General features: G+C 34.3%; 1 protein-coding gene and 1 pseudogene across 2 annotated transcripts in view; both read left to right on the forward strand.

Annotated features, from left to right (window-relative positions):
* Positions 1-18,626, forward strand: part of ESYT2 (extended synaptotagmin 2) — a 107,012-nt gene that overhangs the window by 68,515 nt on the left and 19,871 nt on the right. For both annotated transcript variants that reach the window (XM_072652075.1, XM_072652076.1), the window contains exons 7-11: positions 9,339-9,394; positions 12,492-12,612; positions 15,161-15,337; positions 16,187-16,269; positions 18,066-18,114. In XM_072652075.1, coding sequence (XP_072508176.1) covers positions 9,339-9,394; positions 12,492-12,612; positions 15,161-15,337; positions 16,187-16,269; positions 18,066-18,114 — 486 coding nt within the window. The remainder of the gene's footprint in view (positions 1-9,338; positions 9,395-12,491; positions 12,613-15,160; positions 15,338-16,186; positions 16,270-18,065; positions 18,115-18,626) is intronic.
* Positions 7,278-7,898, forward strand: LOC140532930 (programmed cell death protein 5 pseudogene; annotated as a pseudogene).

Consider the following 18,626-nt stretch of genomic DNA (forward strand, 5'->3'; position numbering starts at 1 on the left):
CAAATTCCAGAGTTTTCAGATCAAGGAAAAAATATTGCAAAGCAGCCAGAAAGGAACAATTCAAATATTCTGGAGCCATAGTCACTATATCACAAGATTTAGCTAGTACTACATTAAAGGATTGAAAGACTTGAAATATGATATTCTGGAGGGCAGAGGTGCTAGGATTATAACTGAGTCACCTACCCAGCAAAATTAAATATAATACTTCAGAGGAATACATGGAAATTCAGTGAAATAGAGGACTTTTAAGCATTCCCGATGAAAAGACCAGAGGTAAATAGAAAATTTGACTTTCTAAAACGAGATTCAAGAGAATCATGAAAAGGTAAACAGGAAAAAAAATAATAAGAGATTAAATAATGTTAAGCTGTTTACATTCCTCCATGGAAAGATGATGCTTGTAACTTCTAGGAACTTTATCAATATTAGAGCAGTCAGAAAGAGTATACATATACAGAGAGCAAGGGCATGAGTTGACTATGATGGGATATCTTAAAACATAAAATTAAGAGATAAAAAAGAAGGATGCAGTGGGCCAAGCGGGGAGAGAGATGTAGAATGGGGTAAATTATCTCACATAAAAGAGGTAATTTACAGTGGAGGGAAAGATCACAGGGTGGCAGACAACACTTGAACCTTATTCTCATTGGAATTGACTTAAAGAAGGAATAACATACAGACTCATTTGGATATAGAAATCTCTCTTACCCTTCAGGCAAGTAAGAGGGGAAGGGTAAAAGAGAAGCAAGAGACTGATAGAAGGGAAGGCAGATTGGGGGAGGCAGTGGTCGGAAACAAAACACTTTTGAGGGAGGGACAGGGTGAAAGGAGAGAGAAGGATAAGTGGGAAAAAATAGGATAGAAGGAAAATGCACAGTAATCATAACTGTGATAAAAGTTTTTACAGCAAATTTCTCTGATAAAGGCCTCATTTCTCAGTTCTTTAGAGAACTGAATCTAATTTATAAGAATGAAAGTCATTTCCTAATTGATAAATGTTCAAAGGATGTGAAAAGCAATTTTCAGAAAAAAATCAAAGCTATCTATAGTAATTTTTTAAAATGCCCTAAATGATTAGAGAAAAGCAAATTAATACAAATTTGAGGTACCACCTCACACCTATCAGATTGGCTAATATGAAAGAAGAAGAAAATGACAAATGTTGGCTTAAATATGGTAAAATTGGGACACTAAAGCACTTTTGGTGTTTTGAACTGATCCAACTAAATGGAGGGCAGTTTGGAACTATATATCCAAAGGACTATAAAACTGTTCATACTCTTTGACCTAGCAATATTGCTCCTAGATTTACAGCTTCATATACAATCCTTTTGGTTTTTTGTATATGAAAATGCTTGTTTTATTTGGTGTTTTTAAAATTCAGAAAAATTTTTAATGGTTTATAGAGGAAGGAAAAGAATGCCTAGAAAAAATGAAATGGAAGATTTTAAAATAAATCAAAATTTAAACAAGAATTCTAGAATAAAAATTGGAAGTGGAATAACGAAGAATACAAGGTAGAAAACTTTGCCTAAGAAATAGATTTCCTAAAATACAGAATAGAGTTTTCAGAAATAAATGACTATAATAGACAGCAAGGAATATTAGAACAAAACAGAACCAAAAGGCTGGGGAAACAGGTGGGGTTAGGGAATATAGGGGAAAAAAATGTAACTTATCTACTTTCAAAGAAAGTTAAGACGCGAGAATTTAAGAATCATCCAAGTCCCTTAAACAAACAAAATAAAACTGAGTAAAAAACATTGGTACTATTTTCAAGAACTGAAAAAAAGAAAGCTGTGCATCTTTTACAACCAGAGGGTAATATGATAATAGGATAAGATGAGCTCGAGAAAGATGTAATTGTAATTGGGTGCCAAAATCCAGGTCTTCAAAGATAAAATATTTCAAGCAGCCTCTCTCCTTCCTTCGCCTTTCCAAAAGAAGATAAATTTCGATGGCCAGAAGCTGCTCACTTGATTTGGGATTTATTTACTGGCTAGGTCTTTCTCTCTCTCTCTTTCTTTCTTTCTTTCTTTCTTTTTTCCTTCCTTCCTTCCTTCCTTCCTTCCTTCCTTCCTTCCTTCCTTCCTTCCTTTCCTTTCCTTTCCTTTCCTTTCCTTTCCTTTCCTTTCCTTTCCTTTCCTTTCCTTTCCTTTCCTTTCCTTTCCTTTCCTTTCCTTTCCTTTCCTTTCCTTTCCTTTCCTTTCCCTTTTCCTTTCTTGTCCTTTACCCTTCCTTTCTTCCTCCTCTCCCTTCCCCTTCCCTTCCCTCCCTTCCCCTCATACCCAGTGCACTCTGAAGGCCATAGATTGAACAACGGGTCCCTGCCCAAGCTGTTTTTTGGACCCTCCTGGCTTAGAGTGAATATCAACAGTAACTGTTTCTCTTTGAAACAACGATGCTGAGGGTCCTGAGGCCCCTCCCAAGTTGATTTATTTATTCAAAGAACAGTTCAAATATTGCATAAATTATTGCACCGAAAGAAAAAGAAGACATTTTACACCAAACTTTCTTTCAGTTAAATATGAGCCTGATTGCTAAACTCGAAAGATAGAGCAGGAAAAGAAACTGTAGACCGACATTTTTCAATCTAGAGTCTGTGAAGCTGGTTTTAAAAAATATTTTGATAGCTGTATTTCATTGTATTTGGTTTACTTTGTAAACCTGTGGGTTTAATTTTATGCTTTTAAAAACACTTGTGAGAAAGGGATCCATAGGCTTCCTGCAAAAAAGGTGTGTCCTTGATGTATACTAATAGCTCTCATGAATATTGATAGGAAAAATATCTAATGAAATATCTGTAAATAAGCTTCAGTGTCAGTAAAAAATGTTATAAACTACAACTAGAACGCAGGAACACAGAGTAGATTCATCATTAGGAAAGCTACATACATAATATATCAGTAATAATAGCAGCAGTTTAAAAATAAGACAGCAAAGAGCATTGATAGAATATTTTAAGCATTAAAAATATTTTATACACAAAAGAACTGAAGGAAGTTCAGAAAGGTACAGAGACAAATAGAGCAAATACCAAGTTGAATTTAACATACCCTTTTTAAAAAATCTGTGAGTAATAGATATTTACACTATTTTATATCTTTTATAATATATAATGTGTTCATGTTTAGTAATGCTTATGAAGTTTGTAATAAACATTTTAAAATAAATTTAAAAGAAATCATCTAGTCCCAGCCTGTCATTTTACAAATGAGAATACTGAATCCCAGACCAGGGCAGTAACTTATCCGAGGTAACACCCAGCTGATTAGTAGCAGAACTGAAAAGAGCACAAACCCCAGAACTAGAGGACATTACTTATAGTCTCTGGCTCTGACATTCCCTGTGATCTTGAACAAATCACTTAACTTCCCTAGGTCTCAGCTTCCTCAACCGCAAAAGAAGCAGAGTATGTGAGAAAATAGTCTTAAAATTTTTTTTTAAAGTACTTTGACTGAAGCTTATTTACTGTACTTTAAAACTTCTGAAGTGGAAGGTAAACATTTAATAAAAAAATTTCATCCTTAATGTGGAAGTGTCCTTGATTTAGGCCTCCATATAAGTTATCCCATATAGCATTAACTTGTATTATGTACATATGTGTTTATTAGTGGTAATAAAAGATTATAGCAAGTTTGTTTTGAGGTGAGGATAGCTGTAGGGTGGGTGAAGGGATGTAAGGAGTTTGACTTTGGTTAGCACATTGAATGTCAGAAATTCAGACTTTAGTGGAAGGAAGCATTAATTGATTTGTTTATTTTTCACTTGATTGACTATTTCTGTTGTAGAAGTCTGAAAGTTTTTTGATTTTTGTCAGAAAATGTATAAAAGTTTTTAATATGCTTAAAGTAATAGTAAAAAAGATTTTCGCATTTTAATTTTATTGAATTCTTGAGGCATCTGAATATAACATGATTTGTTCAAGAATCTCTTCAGTGTTGGTTTTTCTGTGTTTAACGAATACACATTTAAAAAAAATTTATATGTGAATTCTCAGCAGCTTTGGATAGTTTGGCATAGAAAGTGATATCTTTTTAAGTGAGTCACACTTTGATGTTCTGGGGAACTTTAAGAACATGTTTATTTTTTTATTACTGTAAAAAATGTTTCTTAGAAAACTTCCTGGATGATGGACACATCTAGAACTTGAGATTTCCCAGTCTGAGTGATTATCTTAATGATGTTTAGGTCAACTGACTGAACTTGTCTGTGCTAATTTGCTTTTGTTGTTTCTGCTTCATGACTCAGTTATTCCTCCTTTTAATGTTGTGTTAGAATCATGAATTCAAATGTATATATTTTTTTTATTTTAAAAAAGAACTCTGCCTTCAACTCCATGCAATAGGGGATAAAACTCAATCATTTTTCAGTTTTCTTTAACTGACTTTGAACACTGTCTGTCACACTGGTGTGTATGGACATTTTTAGGTCAACAGATCAAGCTTGAACCTTTTTGGAATGCTTCTCTTTTTCATATGAGTTTTATTTCTTTTCTGTTATTGAAATACAAAGCTTATATGAGTTTGTACAACCAAGAGCAGTTTGGGTGCATTATGCCAATATTTTATAAAATTGATTTAAGGAAATGCATCTAGAATCCATTTAGAAAGAAGAAAAGGTGTCAAGAGCCTGAACTACGCAGCATAGTACAGAAACAGATCTACTAAACTTCCTTGGAATGAATAATTTTAGGTCTGAAAATAATGGTTTTCATCTTGAACATACTAGGGATAAACATTTTGTTATCGAATTATACCAGTAAGGAAATAGACTTCAATTTTACCTCTTTGCCTTAAAAAAATTATGTTTATTTTCCTCTGAATATAGAAAATCAAATTTTGGTATATATTTTAAGTCTAACATTCCAAATATCTGTGAAAATAGTTTTTGTTAATTGTTATATATTATATATATTATATAAAATAATGAAAAGTAGTTTTGCTTGAAATAAGCCCTACTGAAAAATTTATTTTGTTTTTAAGTAATTCTAGGTTTAAGTGTGACTTGTAGCTGTTTGTTGTGGCATGTGTCTGTAATCTTTGCTATAGGGATTACTAAATCTCAAGAAACCCTTGAGTTCCAGATTTCTGAGATGCAAATAAGGCTAACATCTGTTGGAAGTTCACTCTACTGCACAAATATGGTAAAGCCCTGGGCAGCAAAGGATCACCAGGCTGCTTGGGGAGGGCTGAACTAGTCTAAGTCAGAAAAACTCAAGTGCGTCAAAACTTCTTTGCCTGAACCTTGGAATTATTGGGCTGTAAGTGGCCACTGCATTTCCAACTTGGGCAACCTAGGGAGACCCAACCTTCCCTTTCCTCTCCCTGTAGACTTCATTTAAAAAAAACCCATTATAAACCAAAAGTTATGTATTTATCATCTTTATTTTTATAGTGTCAAGTAGAATTTTGTTTTTCTACCCTAAAATTTGGACAGACGATTGATTTTCATAATCTGACACAGAATCATTTTATTCTTTCAGTTCTGATAAATATTAAAATTTGAGCAGTTTTATTTATTTCTTCCAACAGATAGAACATGTAATTTAATTTAAAGTTTAATACTCTCTAGTTGACTCTTCCCTTTCACTGAATTGCTAGATCTGCTTCTGCAATATTTTTTACATTTTCTCCTTCTTTCTTTCTCAAAGCTAACAACTTACTCTAGACCCTCTTCACTTTCTTGTTAGCTTCCTATCCAGTTTCTGATTATCTCCCCTCCAATTCATCATTCACACTACCAGATTGCTTTTCCTTTTATTATCACAGAACTCCTCTACTCAGGATCCTTCAGTAACTTGCTATTAGGAAAACAAAGTACAAACTCCTGACCATTCCCTGTTTTCCTGTTAAATGAAATGCATTTCTCCACCTAGCTATGTGTGTGAATTCTTCCCTCCTTTGACCAATTCAAATAAGAGTGACATTCAGATGTCAGTGGCTTCCCCTACACCTTCTTCCTTGTTTATATAAACTTCTACTGGCTCAGTGGACCATTTCAGATCATCTTCCCTCACCTTCCCCTCCCTTTTTTGTCTCTTAGACTAAATTAGGGTTAGAATATAAACAGTTTAGCCTTTTTTAGTCCCTTATGATTGTTCATTTTGTTTACCTTTTTATATTTCTTTTTACTCCTCTGGTTGCACTTCAGAGTTTCTGTGCAGTTCTAGTCTTTCATCAGGAACGCTCAGAAGTCCTCTGTTTCATCAGAACTTTGTTTTTCACCCCACATAGGATTGTATTCAGTTTTGCTCAGTAAATTCTTGGTTATACGTCTATATCCTTTGTTTCTGAAATATCATGCTCCAAACTCTCTGCTCCTTTAAATTGGTGACTGCTAAATCTTGAGTAACCTTGACTGTTGCTTCTTGGTACTTGAACTCCTTTCTGACTAATGGCAATATTTTTTCTTTGCTCTCATTTTGGTTTCTTTTAGGGGGATGCCTGGTGAATTCTTATCCTGGTTTTAGGTCTGAGCAGGGGGCTTTTGGACTTGCCTTTTAGGAGATTGCTTCTGAACTTAGTTGCTTTCAACCAGTGAAATGCTCTGAAAAATCTGAGTGGCAGAACTTCAGGTTCCCCTTTAGTTTGGGATTTCTGCTCTGATTATTCTACTTAAGACTAGGTTAGAGGCTGAAAATGAGTCCCTGTTCTGCTTTTGGGAGTGAAAGCCATACAATTGCTACATGTTTCTGAACTTGAACCTTTCTTGATTAACAGCAGCTTAGGTGTATGACCACACTTCATCCTGCAACACCATTGCCCCCTCCTTAGTCCACCTTCCATCTGTGACTTGAAAGTGAGTAGAGCTGCCAAATACCTGTTCTTGCACCATATGCAAATTTAAGGTCCTTGTTCTGGATCTAGGACCTTCTCTTTCCTTAGTGTCCATCTCCCCACAGTGGGGGGTTCCATGCTTGGCTTCTGGCCAGACTCCACCCCCAGTGTCTGCAGACTTCTCTTTCTTTCTCACTCTGCCTACCTGGCCTGGAAAAATGACTCACTTTGATTTTTTTCCCCCAATTTCCTCATAAGTATTCAGTCTGGTGTGTATTCTAGATCTTTTTTGGAAGAAATTTTCTTCTTTTGAGAAATGGAGATTACTGTACTTCTTCCTTCTACTCTGCTTTTGACTCCAAGATACAGATTCAGTAGAAGTAGTAGATGGAAATGCAAAGGAAGAAGCCTGGCTGGCAAGGAATTGAGGAATTAGTAGGTATTAAACGTAGATTACTGTTTTGATGAATTTGTCAGCAAAATCAAAAATGAAAAACTAAAAAAGATTGAAAAAGAAGCAGAGTCAAGAGGCTTTGGTTTCTGGTGCTATCTAGACAGCTTTTCTTCCACCCTACTAAACCAGCCATGATAGATGAAGACCTGGAGGTCCTGTGGAAATAAAGACTGGCCAAACTGTAGGCAAAACATGGGGACCCTTCTGGTCATCCAGCACAGCAGGAGTCAAAACACAAGGAAGCAGAGATGAGAAACAGTATTCTAGCTCAAGTTCTGGATGAGTCCACATAGGTCAGGTTAAGTAATTTAGCTTTGTAAAGTCTGAAAAGGCTAGGGCAGGAGAGAACTACCTCATACAGATGGCAAGATATGGACAAATGAGTGGAAAGGTATCAGAGCAAGAACTGAAAGACATTTTTTGAAAAACTCAGCAAGAAGAAAAGAAGAAAACAGAAGAAAAGTAATGGATTCTGATGAAGTGATTAATATTGAAATCTCATGTTTAAAGACTCATGAACTTCTTGAAAACTTTCTAGAAAAAGATAATACTTGGCAGAAGTGAAGCTCTAATTAAATGGTAACTTTGCTTTCTGTGTACATTTTGAGAAAAGGGCAAATAAAAAGAACTTGTTTATGTTAAAAAAAAAAATAAGAGGCAATATGGTGTAGTGGAAAGAACATGAGATATCAGGAAACCTGGGGTCTCATCCCAGTCCTGCCAGCCCAGGCTTTATGGCCTTGGGCAAGTCATTAACCTCTCTGCATTTCAGTTTCCTTTGTCCAAGGGAGAGCATTATACTAGATGGCTCCTTCCAGCTCTAGAATTCTTTGATCTTGTTACTGTGGAAGTCAGCATGCTTCAGGGAGGTTTTTGTTTTTTTTTTTTCCTTAGGGCTGAGATGAAAAGATTTTAAAGAATGAGTGGATATATGAGAATAAGAGAATAATTGATAGTTAGACATAGTAATTCTTGAGACAGGATAAAGGAAAGGCCCATGGACATAAAGAGATTTGTGTAGAAGGTATATGGAAGAGGAAAAGGGGAGAACTTGAGGGAGCTCATCCTTCTCAGTAGGGTCAGGGAGTGAGGAGTTCTGAGTGAGACTGAGGAGCGCACATTTAGGTTTGGTAACTTGAGAGTGGAAAATTTTGGAAACAACCATTTCAAGGAGTATGGTAGTAGGCTCTTTAAGCAGCAGTGAAAATGTCCCTTTTCTTAGCCCTATGAAAGATTCCACTGGCTTCCTGCTAACATGGAAAACTGAAATTTAAGTTACTTGTCAGAACTTAAGAAGTGAGTGGGAATGGGAACTTACTGCTTTTAGTGTTCCCTTTAACTCCATGAGGTCCATCAAAGTGCGCGGAGGCATAGAGATTAGACTCATTCAGTTGAATCTTTATTTCATTTTGGCAAAAACAGCTTTCCCTGTAATGCTGGCATGTACTATTACATTTGTCCTATTAATATTTTTTCTAAGTTTTTATGATGAAAGCTTTTCTTTGGTTGTACTTTTTCCTATCCCCAAAACACTTTTATTTTGGTATTACATATATTAGTCCCTTTAATAAAAGGATTTGATTCAGTCAAAGGGCTGCACTTGAGGACCTAGAGGGCCACATATAGCCTCAAGGCCTCAGGTTCTCCACTCCTGTTTTAGGTAGTTTCTCAGATCCCTTCCAGTTTTATTATTTTATAATTCTAAGAAGTTTTGTCTATAAAATACTAATTGAATCTTCCCCTCCTAAGAAAGCTCTTTCCTGCTTACTAGATAGGGTGTATTTCAAATATATTACACAGTAGTAAGGTAAATTTCAGCTCATGTACTTCTGACTTACAGTGAAGACATATTTAGTAGAAGCACAAATCTAAGAGGTGTGTGTGTGTGTGTGTGTGTGTGTGTGTGTGTGTGAGAGAGATACACACACACAACTGGATGTTGACCATGCTATTGTGAATTTTGTAATTATTTATTTTCCATTAAATTTAAAAATGAATAACATGTAAAATGAGAAGAATGCATGTTTAAATCTTATTAATTAACCTCTTTCTTTTGTAGGAGAGCCTAAGTAACTGTTTTTTCTTTCTTGTCTTTTTAACAGCTTCTGGAAATAAATTGGACGGGACTAACTAATCTTCTGGATATTCCTGGACTAAAGTAAGCGTTAAATAATGTGACTTAATAGCTAATTTATTAATAGTTTAATACATTTCATTTTTAGAGATTAGTTGTTAAGCATCTATATTTTGCAAATAATGTTGAAGAAAGGGATCTTTTTCATATAATCTTCTGAAAAAGGAGGTTGCATCATAACAGCTGTGTAAGAATATAAGTGACTTGAGGATGCAGTGGCGTACATAAGGAGAAAGGGCACTAGAATTGTCAGTAGCCCTAGGTTAGAATTCAAGTTCTGCTACATGCTGCATGTGTGGTGTTGGGCAAGCCAGTCCATCATTTGGGACTTCAGTTTCCTCATCTGTAAAGTGAGAGGCAAGGGGTGAGAGTTAGGAGATAGAGGGAATCATCTCTGCTGACCTACTTAGCTCCAAGTTTGCTAGAATTGTAATGGTTTCAGAAGGTCTCTGAGCCCTACATTCCCCTCCCCCCCTTTTTTTTAAGAAATCTCTTGATGTTTTTTCATCACCAGGTCCTTAATGGGTTTCAGTGGTCCAAGTTTGAGGCCTGGCTACTGCTGGCTTTGTTACCTTGAGCAAATCACTAAGTCTTTGAACATGAATATCCTCATATGCTAAATAGGGAAAATTATACTTGAACCGCTTACCTCCCGGGATTATTGGTGAGCAAAGTGCTTTATAAATTACAAAATGCTAAGTATCAAGTATTGTTGTCATCATCATTATTACCTTTGACCTGACAATTTAAGAAAACAGCTTTTCAGCTATAAATACTCACACATACCTCTGCACGTATGTGTATTTGTGTGTATATAACAAATATACACACATATATTTAGATTTTAACAAACAAAAACCCAACATTTGAACATGTCATCAAAAGATGATCCATTGGTTTCAGTTTGCTTTTCAAGTTACTCTACCATTCAGGCCTTTGCCACATTTTATAATTTAAAATCACTGATTGCCAGAATGATTGCTTAAAGGCGTTGGGCACAAATTACATTGTACTGTCTGGAATTTCAGAGGGGTTGGTGTAAAATAAGGAATTTAAGAGGTCATGTCACCTATTTGGAGTGTCTTCACTAACCTGAAGCAGTGAAATGTGCACAGAAAGTGCAAGCCCTTTCATGCAGCAAGCATTTGTAACCTTTCCAGAGAACACACCCCTTCCTGATGAGAAAAATGTAACCAGTCTAGTTCTGTTGTTGTTCATCAGCCCCAAGCTTTGAATGGTGATTATTTGTGGCAAACCTGTAAGTCACTAACCAGAAAAGGAAGTTCTGTAATTATGGACAACAGTTGTGAGCGTTTTTGTGGTGCTACTTGTATCTGAAAGTTAATACTCATTATTCAGTTTACATATATTTCTGTATTGTATCAGCAAAGGAAATTTTTTGTCAGTTGCTTGCATATTTGGTTTTTATGTCTTTGAATTTCACCTTTGAAAGGCTCTCAGGCATAATTCAGGTATGTTACTGTTACATAAGTTAGGAATTTATGAAGTGTTTAAAAACATAGTTATATTATTACTAACCTATTTTATACATAACTTTGGTTTTTCTGGTATTAAACAGGCCATTGCTGTGTTTTCCTTCAAAATCTGTATTTTAGGGGAAAGGTCACTTCTGTTTTCTAAGTAAATTGGTACTTTCCCCCTAACTATACAGTGAATGAATAAATGTTTGTAGAAATATACTCCATATATAACTTTCTGCTTTGACATTGTAAGGGGACAAGAATACCAGAGTTAAAAGGGCTTTTAGAGGCTATTTGATAACCCTGCCCACACCAGAAAAAGAATCCCTTCTTCAGTCCAGTAGGACAAGTGTAGGTGTGATTAGTGCTTGAAGACCTCCAGCCTCATAGTTTCATAACCTTGGCCTCATCCTTGACTTTTCACTTTTTCTTCTCCTCTGCTCTTCCCTTCGGCACACTCTGTGGTCCAATTATACTGGCCTATTTGTTCTTCTTCATACATCATACTCCGTCTCCCATTCTATGCAGTATGTGCTGGTTTTCCACCATGCCCAGAAGGTTTTCCTCACCTCTGACTCTTTGCCTCACTAATTTCTTTCTGAACTCAGCTAAAGTCCTACCTTCTCCACCTCTTTCCTACCATTAACAAGGACAGTAGAGTTTGATAGTGGCTTAATAGCAGTCTTACTATTGTGATGCAACTGGTAACCAATGTACTTATGTCAGTAGGGGTTTTTTTGGTTTCCTTTTTTAGGAAAATTATTGCATTTCTTGTGCCAAAGTAGACAGGGAAAAGAACATCTGCTTTGCCAGTATGTAATGTAAAAATCACTGTAGCAAATAAGGGGGTGAAAGGAGAGGGAGACAGTCAGTATGAGTGTTAGATTAATTATCAGTGAGAGGAAAGATGTGGGAGATATACTATTATGTTAGTATTTAATAACATAGAGCTCTATAGTTGGAAGTACTAAAGTATATTAATTGTATACTGAGCATCTATGCCTTAATGAAGGTATGCTATTATGCATCAAAGAATAACAGCTTATATTGATACAGCATTTTTTAGTTAACAAGTGCTTTCACAAGCATAATTTCATTGGATCTTCATAAAAACCCTATATAAAACCATAGCAGGTATTGAAAATGGAGGGCAGGGTGGTTAGAAGTATCAGTTGAAGTAACTATTTGCTTTGTTTTTTCTTTAATCCACTATAGTACTCAAATTTCCATGGTTGTAATATAGTAGATAATGACAATTTCTATTCCATACTAGAATCAAAAGTTGATTATCTTTTAGAAGGATTCAAATGTGGAATATTCATTTACCTCATTCAAAGTAGAAATAGAAATTTAACAAAATATGTTTTCATTTTGAATGTTAAATATTTAATAATAAAACCAATAAGTTGTCTTGCACTTGGGACACAATTTAATCAAATTCTTTTGTTTCAGACCACAACATAGATTATAAGCAGCGTTAGTAGTGAGCTTATTTGTCTTCCTATTCACTGATTTTGAGTGTTATCTTTTAAAAAACTAGACTAAAAACAAGGGAAATTTTTAACTGTCACTGTCATGTGAGTTAATTATTACCTATGAAACCTCTTTTGATATATAATAGTTTTTCTTTTGCCTAACAGTGGCTTATCAGATACTATCATTCTGGATATAATATCCAATTACTTGGTGCTTCCTAATCGAATCACAGTTCCTCTTGTCAGTGAAGTTCAGATTGCTCAGTTGCGATTCCCTATACCAAAGGTAAGATATACTATTCTTTTTTAAAACAAAACTCATTTCTTTCTTTAAAATTAATTGATTAGAACCTCTTCTGATGTTAACATTATTTCTTGTTGCAATAAGCCCATTTCTTGCTGTGGAAATACAAAGTTAACCCATTCACCTTGGAGAGGAAGTTTTGAGCCAAAAGTGTAATGCAAAAATGTTAGGACAATTTATAAATGTTTGATGGAGCTTCAGTAATTCTTAAAGTAAAAAGGCTTATTATCAGATGTTTAATCCAGTAAATGTTACATGTGAAATATGATAAATTGGATGATAACTTTGAAAGTGACATTACTTATGTGATATACTAGAAAACATGTCTAGGAATCCAAATTAAATACTTTGTTTCTATGTTTACTTTTTCTTTTGATAAAGCATTCTAAGAAATAGTATTAGTAATAGTTTACTCAAAATGGAGAACTTTTCCCTATATTGTGATTTTGACAGCTGTCAACTAAACAGTAGAACTCAGTTCTTGTTTGAGTCTAAAAGAAGATCAGGTAATGCATATTAAATGATTGGCTAAAACGTTCTTATACTGCAGTTTTCTGAGTTAAACTTGGTACTGTTCACAAGATTAGTGTTTGTTAGGATTTGAAGAGATTTTGTCATTTCTGGTAGGAAAGACACATGAAGTTTTTATAGGCACATTTTTTGTGATGGCAAAGAATTGGAAATTAAGTAGATGCCCACTGATTGGGGAATGGCTAAACAAATTGTGGGATGTGAGTGTTAAGGGCACTATTGTGCTGGAAGAAATGATGAATGTGACGAATGCATAGAAGAAAGGAAAGAGCTACGAGAACTGTAGAACGAAGTAAGTAGAACCAAGAAAACAACACCCACGGTGACTATAGCAATGTCAGGGGAAAGAACAACTACACACACACAAATTCAATGTAACAAAAGTATACAAAACAAGCATGCTTCAAAAAGAAGTTACACAGAGCTGAGAGGTCCGCAACACAATGTGTTCATTACATATACTTTCAGACTTTTTAGATGTCTTGACCAGTTATGCTCATTTTTTCTGTCTTTCCTTTTTTGATCTTTAAAAAATAACAAAAGCATCATCAAAAAATTATTTTTTAAATAAAGAATTAGTGATACTCTGCCAAAGCTACCAAAACTATTCTCCAAAGTTGATAAAAATATCTTTGTATATTTTATTAGTACCCCATAAATTTTTTTCTGGTTTCAGAGAAACAATCCCTGTGATAAGAGACTAATATGTAGTTGATGGAAAAATAAGATGTAAGCATGATTTTATTTGGAATATACTTGAAATTTCTTCATAGGCTTCTTAAATACTCTCTTTGAGGAAAGTATACAAAATATATTTGTACATCTATACTGTTCATTAAACATTAATGACATAAAGTAACTGAAATATACTCTTTAGAGGTGGTTATATTAGATATTTCTAATTTGAAGAGAAAAGAATTCAGCTTAAAAATATATGAAAAAATTCAGGTCATAAAACAACTTTCTCACAAAAATATTTAAAGTCTAAACAATGATCTTATGGGAAAGGGTACAAAAGTTGTCCTCTCAAAATCTTATTCCATCTCCTGAAGTTTATATAAGTTGTTCCAAATTTTATGTCCTTTTCCCATTGATACAAGATGTTAATTTGAATTCTCCTTTCTTGTAATGATAAGGTGCCTCTTTATTTCTTTAGTAGGGTTGTTACAATACACACCTTTCTCTCAGAAGTCAATAATATTACCTATTATCTCTCTGGATTGTGGAATGATGAGTGATATAGGATATCATACATAGAATCCATTGTTTTCACTAAGATCAAAAAGAATTCAGTCCTTTTGGGAGGGGGAATAGAAATAATGAGTGCTTCATTGGTTCCTTCAGGGTGCCCTTCATATAAGTTGGATAAGCCTGTGTAAATGTTCTAATTGTGATCTAGTGATTACAGCAAGGAGTCAGTAAAAGCTGTAGTAGTTAGTTGTTTTTGATGGCAAGAGATGTAGTTTTCTGTCAGCTGCGTCAGATCAGGTATGTTCATGTTAAGAATCAGTCAGACAACAAGCATTTATTATGTGCTTACTGCATATTAAGTACTCTTAATAATAAGAATTCAAAGAAAATGCAGAAAATGTAGTTTTACTTTATTCCGCAGAATTAGTATAGTAGTATATTTTAAGAGCACGATGTTTTAACTTCAAATTTTCATCATTGAAAAGGCAAAAATTCACTTAAATTTAGAAATCGTTTCTTGATACCATTTAATCTGTGCTGACTTTAAGACTAGGCGCGTATCTACATTCACTCTATTGCCAAATTTAACTTTTTTTCATGTACTTGAAATTTATAAGTATAAAACTTGGGCAGCTGTATTTTTCTCTGGAAAAAATGTGAACAATTTAATTAAAAGGGCATCTTACCCTTGTAGAGAAGTCCTATTAAAGTCACAGTCTTGGAAAAACTAATGTGTAAAACTAAGTCAAGAGTCTACAAAATAAGCAACTATTTACTACTTCCATTTCTTGTCCTAATTAATTCTCAGGGTGTTTTAAGAATACATTTCATCGAGGCTCAGGATCTGCAGGGTAAAGATACTTATCTTAAGGGCCTCCTGAAGGGAAAATCAGACCCCTATGGAGTTATTCGGGTTGGCAACCAGATCTTTCAAAGTAAGGTCATCAAAGAAAATCTCAGCCCAAAGTGGAATGAAGTGTATGAGGTAAGTTGAGGTAATTGTATACACTGGATTTAATTCTGCAATATTGGTTCTGATGCTTCCAACTTAGACCATCAAAGTAGTTTAGTTTAGTGAGTGGGGTACTGAACTAGCCAGGAGTGTGCTGGAGCACACTCAGACAGGCTCACAAGAGCTGATTGTTAAATTTTCAGTGTAAGAAGCATTTATACTTTGGAAATTGTTAAATGCTACTTATTTTGGCTTGATATATCGTCTTGTTGGGGGTCTAGCTTTAAGAAGGTGATGGAGAAAATGTTAGTAGTGCAGATTAAAGTTAAAAGTGTGTCTTTTTTGTTGTTGTTGCTAATGAGCTATTGTTAAGCATTTACCCTCACAGCCCTTGAACTGGTAGATGTAGATTCAGATTCCAGCCCTGCCACTTGAAGTAGCTTTGTGAACTTAGACAAGTCCTTGCCTTATTTTCTTTTCTGTAAAGTGGAATTAATATCTGCCTTGCCTACCTTGCCATTTCTCTGTATGTTTGTGCAGGAAGATAACAATATATAAAAACATGTTTGGAATGCTGTTTGCATTTTGACATTTTAATGCTAGTTTATTTGAAATATATTTTGGTATAGTGGCAAGAAGATTGGACTAAGAGTCAAGACCTGATTTCTAGTTGTAGCTCCTCTCCCATGCCATTAACTTGGACAAATTACCCAAGTTTTCTGGTACTCAGTTTCCTCTTCTGTAAAACAGTACCTTCCCATCCTATTTCAAAAGGTCATTGTGAGTGTTAGAAGAATGAAAGTGTAAAAATTTTTAAAGTTTTTTAGAAATATATCATTACTATTAGCAATATAAAATAACAGTTGATATTTTATTTTTCAGGCTTTAGTTTATGAACATCCTGGGCAGGAGTTAGAAATTGAGCTCTTTGATGAAGACCCAGACAAGGATGATTTCCTTGGAAGGTAAATTCCTTGTATATATAACATTGGAATGTAATCTGTTTAATTATATTGTGATAAAATACCATATTTAGGTTCTTTTATTGTATAGACTGATAACCATAACTAACAGACATAATGTTTAGTTGATTTCGTATCTCTTAAACATATTGTTATTGTTGAATAGAAATGTGGTATAATAGTCAGAGAGCTAGCATTAAAGCCAGAAAGACCTGGGTTCAAGTACTGCCTCTTCACATGTCCTGGCTGTGTGACCCCGAGTGTATTCTTATTGCTCTAGAAAACTTCTAAGATTCTAACTTGAAGAGAAGATGTTACCCTGCCTTGGTAGGGGAACTTCCTAATCTTGGAGTTCCTTATATCAGTGAAATAATGAGTCCCCGTCCCTATTATTGTCACTGTTGTCATTAAATAATAATTTCACTGAGATGAAATTTATAGAGAAACTCAGTTGAAATGTAATTTTGAGGGAATATTCCAGTGTAGAAATAATTTCAAAATCAAATAAACTACTTCAAAACAATCTTATAGAAAAGCATCTTTTTGCCCTTATTGCATTAAGTGCTTTGATACCTGCTGTGATGCCAGTAATTCATAGCACTGGAGAATAAGATACTGTTTCAGACAATTAAACCAAAAAGTTCTTAAAGCAGACTATTCTCTACTAATATAGCCTAAATAGATGGATATTCTCCAGTAATAAAATTCAAAATTGTACAGTCCAATTTAATGAGTGTACATTATTAAAAAGAAAAAAATTCAAATTATGCTTGTTGAATTTTTCTAGGAAGCAGGTTTGAATGTGCACAGAGCCTGTCTTTTCCTTCTTTACTTCTGCTTGTCATTCTTCCATGTCTTAGTGTCTTGATTTCCTAAATGTCCTTTTCCTAGATTTTTAAAATTTAAATTTATTTTCACTTTTGCTTTGTCCTAACATCATATAGTTATATCTTCTCACTTAGATTTCCAGAGGCTCATTTCTGATGGTTCACTTACGTATGAACTATATAACATTTTGGAAACCATCTTCAACTACTAGAAGAATATTTTGTACATTTCAATTCTTTTTCCATTCATCTTCATCTAAAACTCAGTTATGTGTTTCTCCTAATTCCTTCTTCATACCCAGGGTCTTTCTCTTTTGTTTTCTAGTTTCTATTTTAAAAATTGAGCTTTTTAAAATTTTCAGGTGTTCTACACTTTCTAATTGGGGGGATGAGGTGATTCTTCTAAATATGAGCGCCCTTTTGGCAGGAAAAAAGTTGTTATTTATATCAACAATGAGGGCTTTTTAAATTTTGAGCAGCTGTAACAACGTAAAAATAGTATCTAGAGCAGCAGCACTTAAGAGAAATGCAACTTTTCTTGCATTTCCCCTTCCATCCTTCATAAAATCCCATCCTTGCTTACTCCTCTTTCTCCATAGCCATTGTGTTACTGCCTGGACATGTCAGAATTGAGGTGGATACTCATTTCCTTAACATAGTATTTAATAGATAGCTTTCTTAATTTGATTGCATTTCTGTAATGCCTTTCTTTAGCCTGTACTTAAGAGTGCTCCATTTGAGGTAAAAGCCTCTGCTGCTTTCTGGTGTCACCAGTTGTTAGTCACTTAATGTCTGTCTCTAGGCCTCAGTTTCTTTTTTTATAAAATAAAATAAGAATTGGACTAAATAACTTTTAAGATGCCTTCAAACTCTTAATCTGTGATCTTCATATCCTATGATTGCTTCATTTGTTTGAAAAAATATATGTTTGATTCATAGTTTTCTGAATCTGTGATATTATTGTTTCTTTAGTCTTATGATTGATCTGATTGAAGTTGAGAAGGAACGTCTCTTAGATGAAGTAAGTTCTCTTTTGTTGGCTAAATGCTTTGGATACCTTTCTGACAGTTTTGTCTTAAATCTCTTGATTTGATCATGTAATCTTTTCAGAGAAACACTCATAAGCAGAATTTTATGAACTAAATACTTATTTTGCTATTAGCAAATATACTTCTACATTTAACTAAATTTAATACTGCAAAGTTAAATACAAATCAATAACATTTTTGAATGCTTTATGTTAGGGACTATAGGGAATACAAAGAAGTATATGAAGGTTTAGGAGATAAGGTGTAAGTACTCATGAAGTTAAGTAATAAAGATTTAATTAATAGCCCAATTCAGTAATGAATATCTGAAGGCCAAATGAAAGGTATAGATAGTAAGATCTATAGGACAGAAAGAAACCATATTTTGGAGAGAGTTTAATGGAAAAGATAGAATTTTCAATTGTTATTGAAGGAGATGAAGGATTTAGCTAAGTAGGAAAAAAATACATTTATTCCAGACCTGTGTAATAATATCATGTTTTTA

This window comes from Notamacropus eugenii, chromosome 3 (genome assembly GCF_028372415.1).
Source record: "Notamacropus eugenii isolate mMacEug1 chromosome 3, mMacEug1.pri_v2, whole genome shotgun sequence".
Lineage (NCBI taxonomy): Eukaryota > Metazoa > Chordata > Mammalia > Diprotodontia > Macropodidae > Notamacropus > Notamacropus eugenii.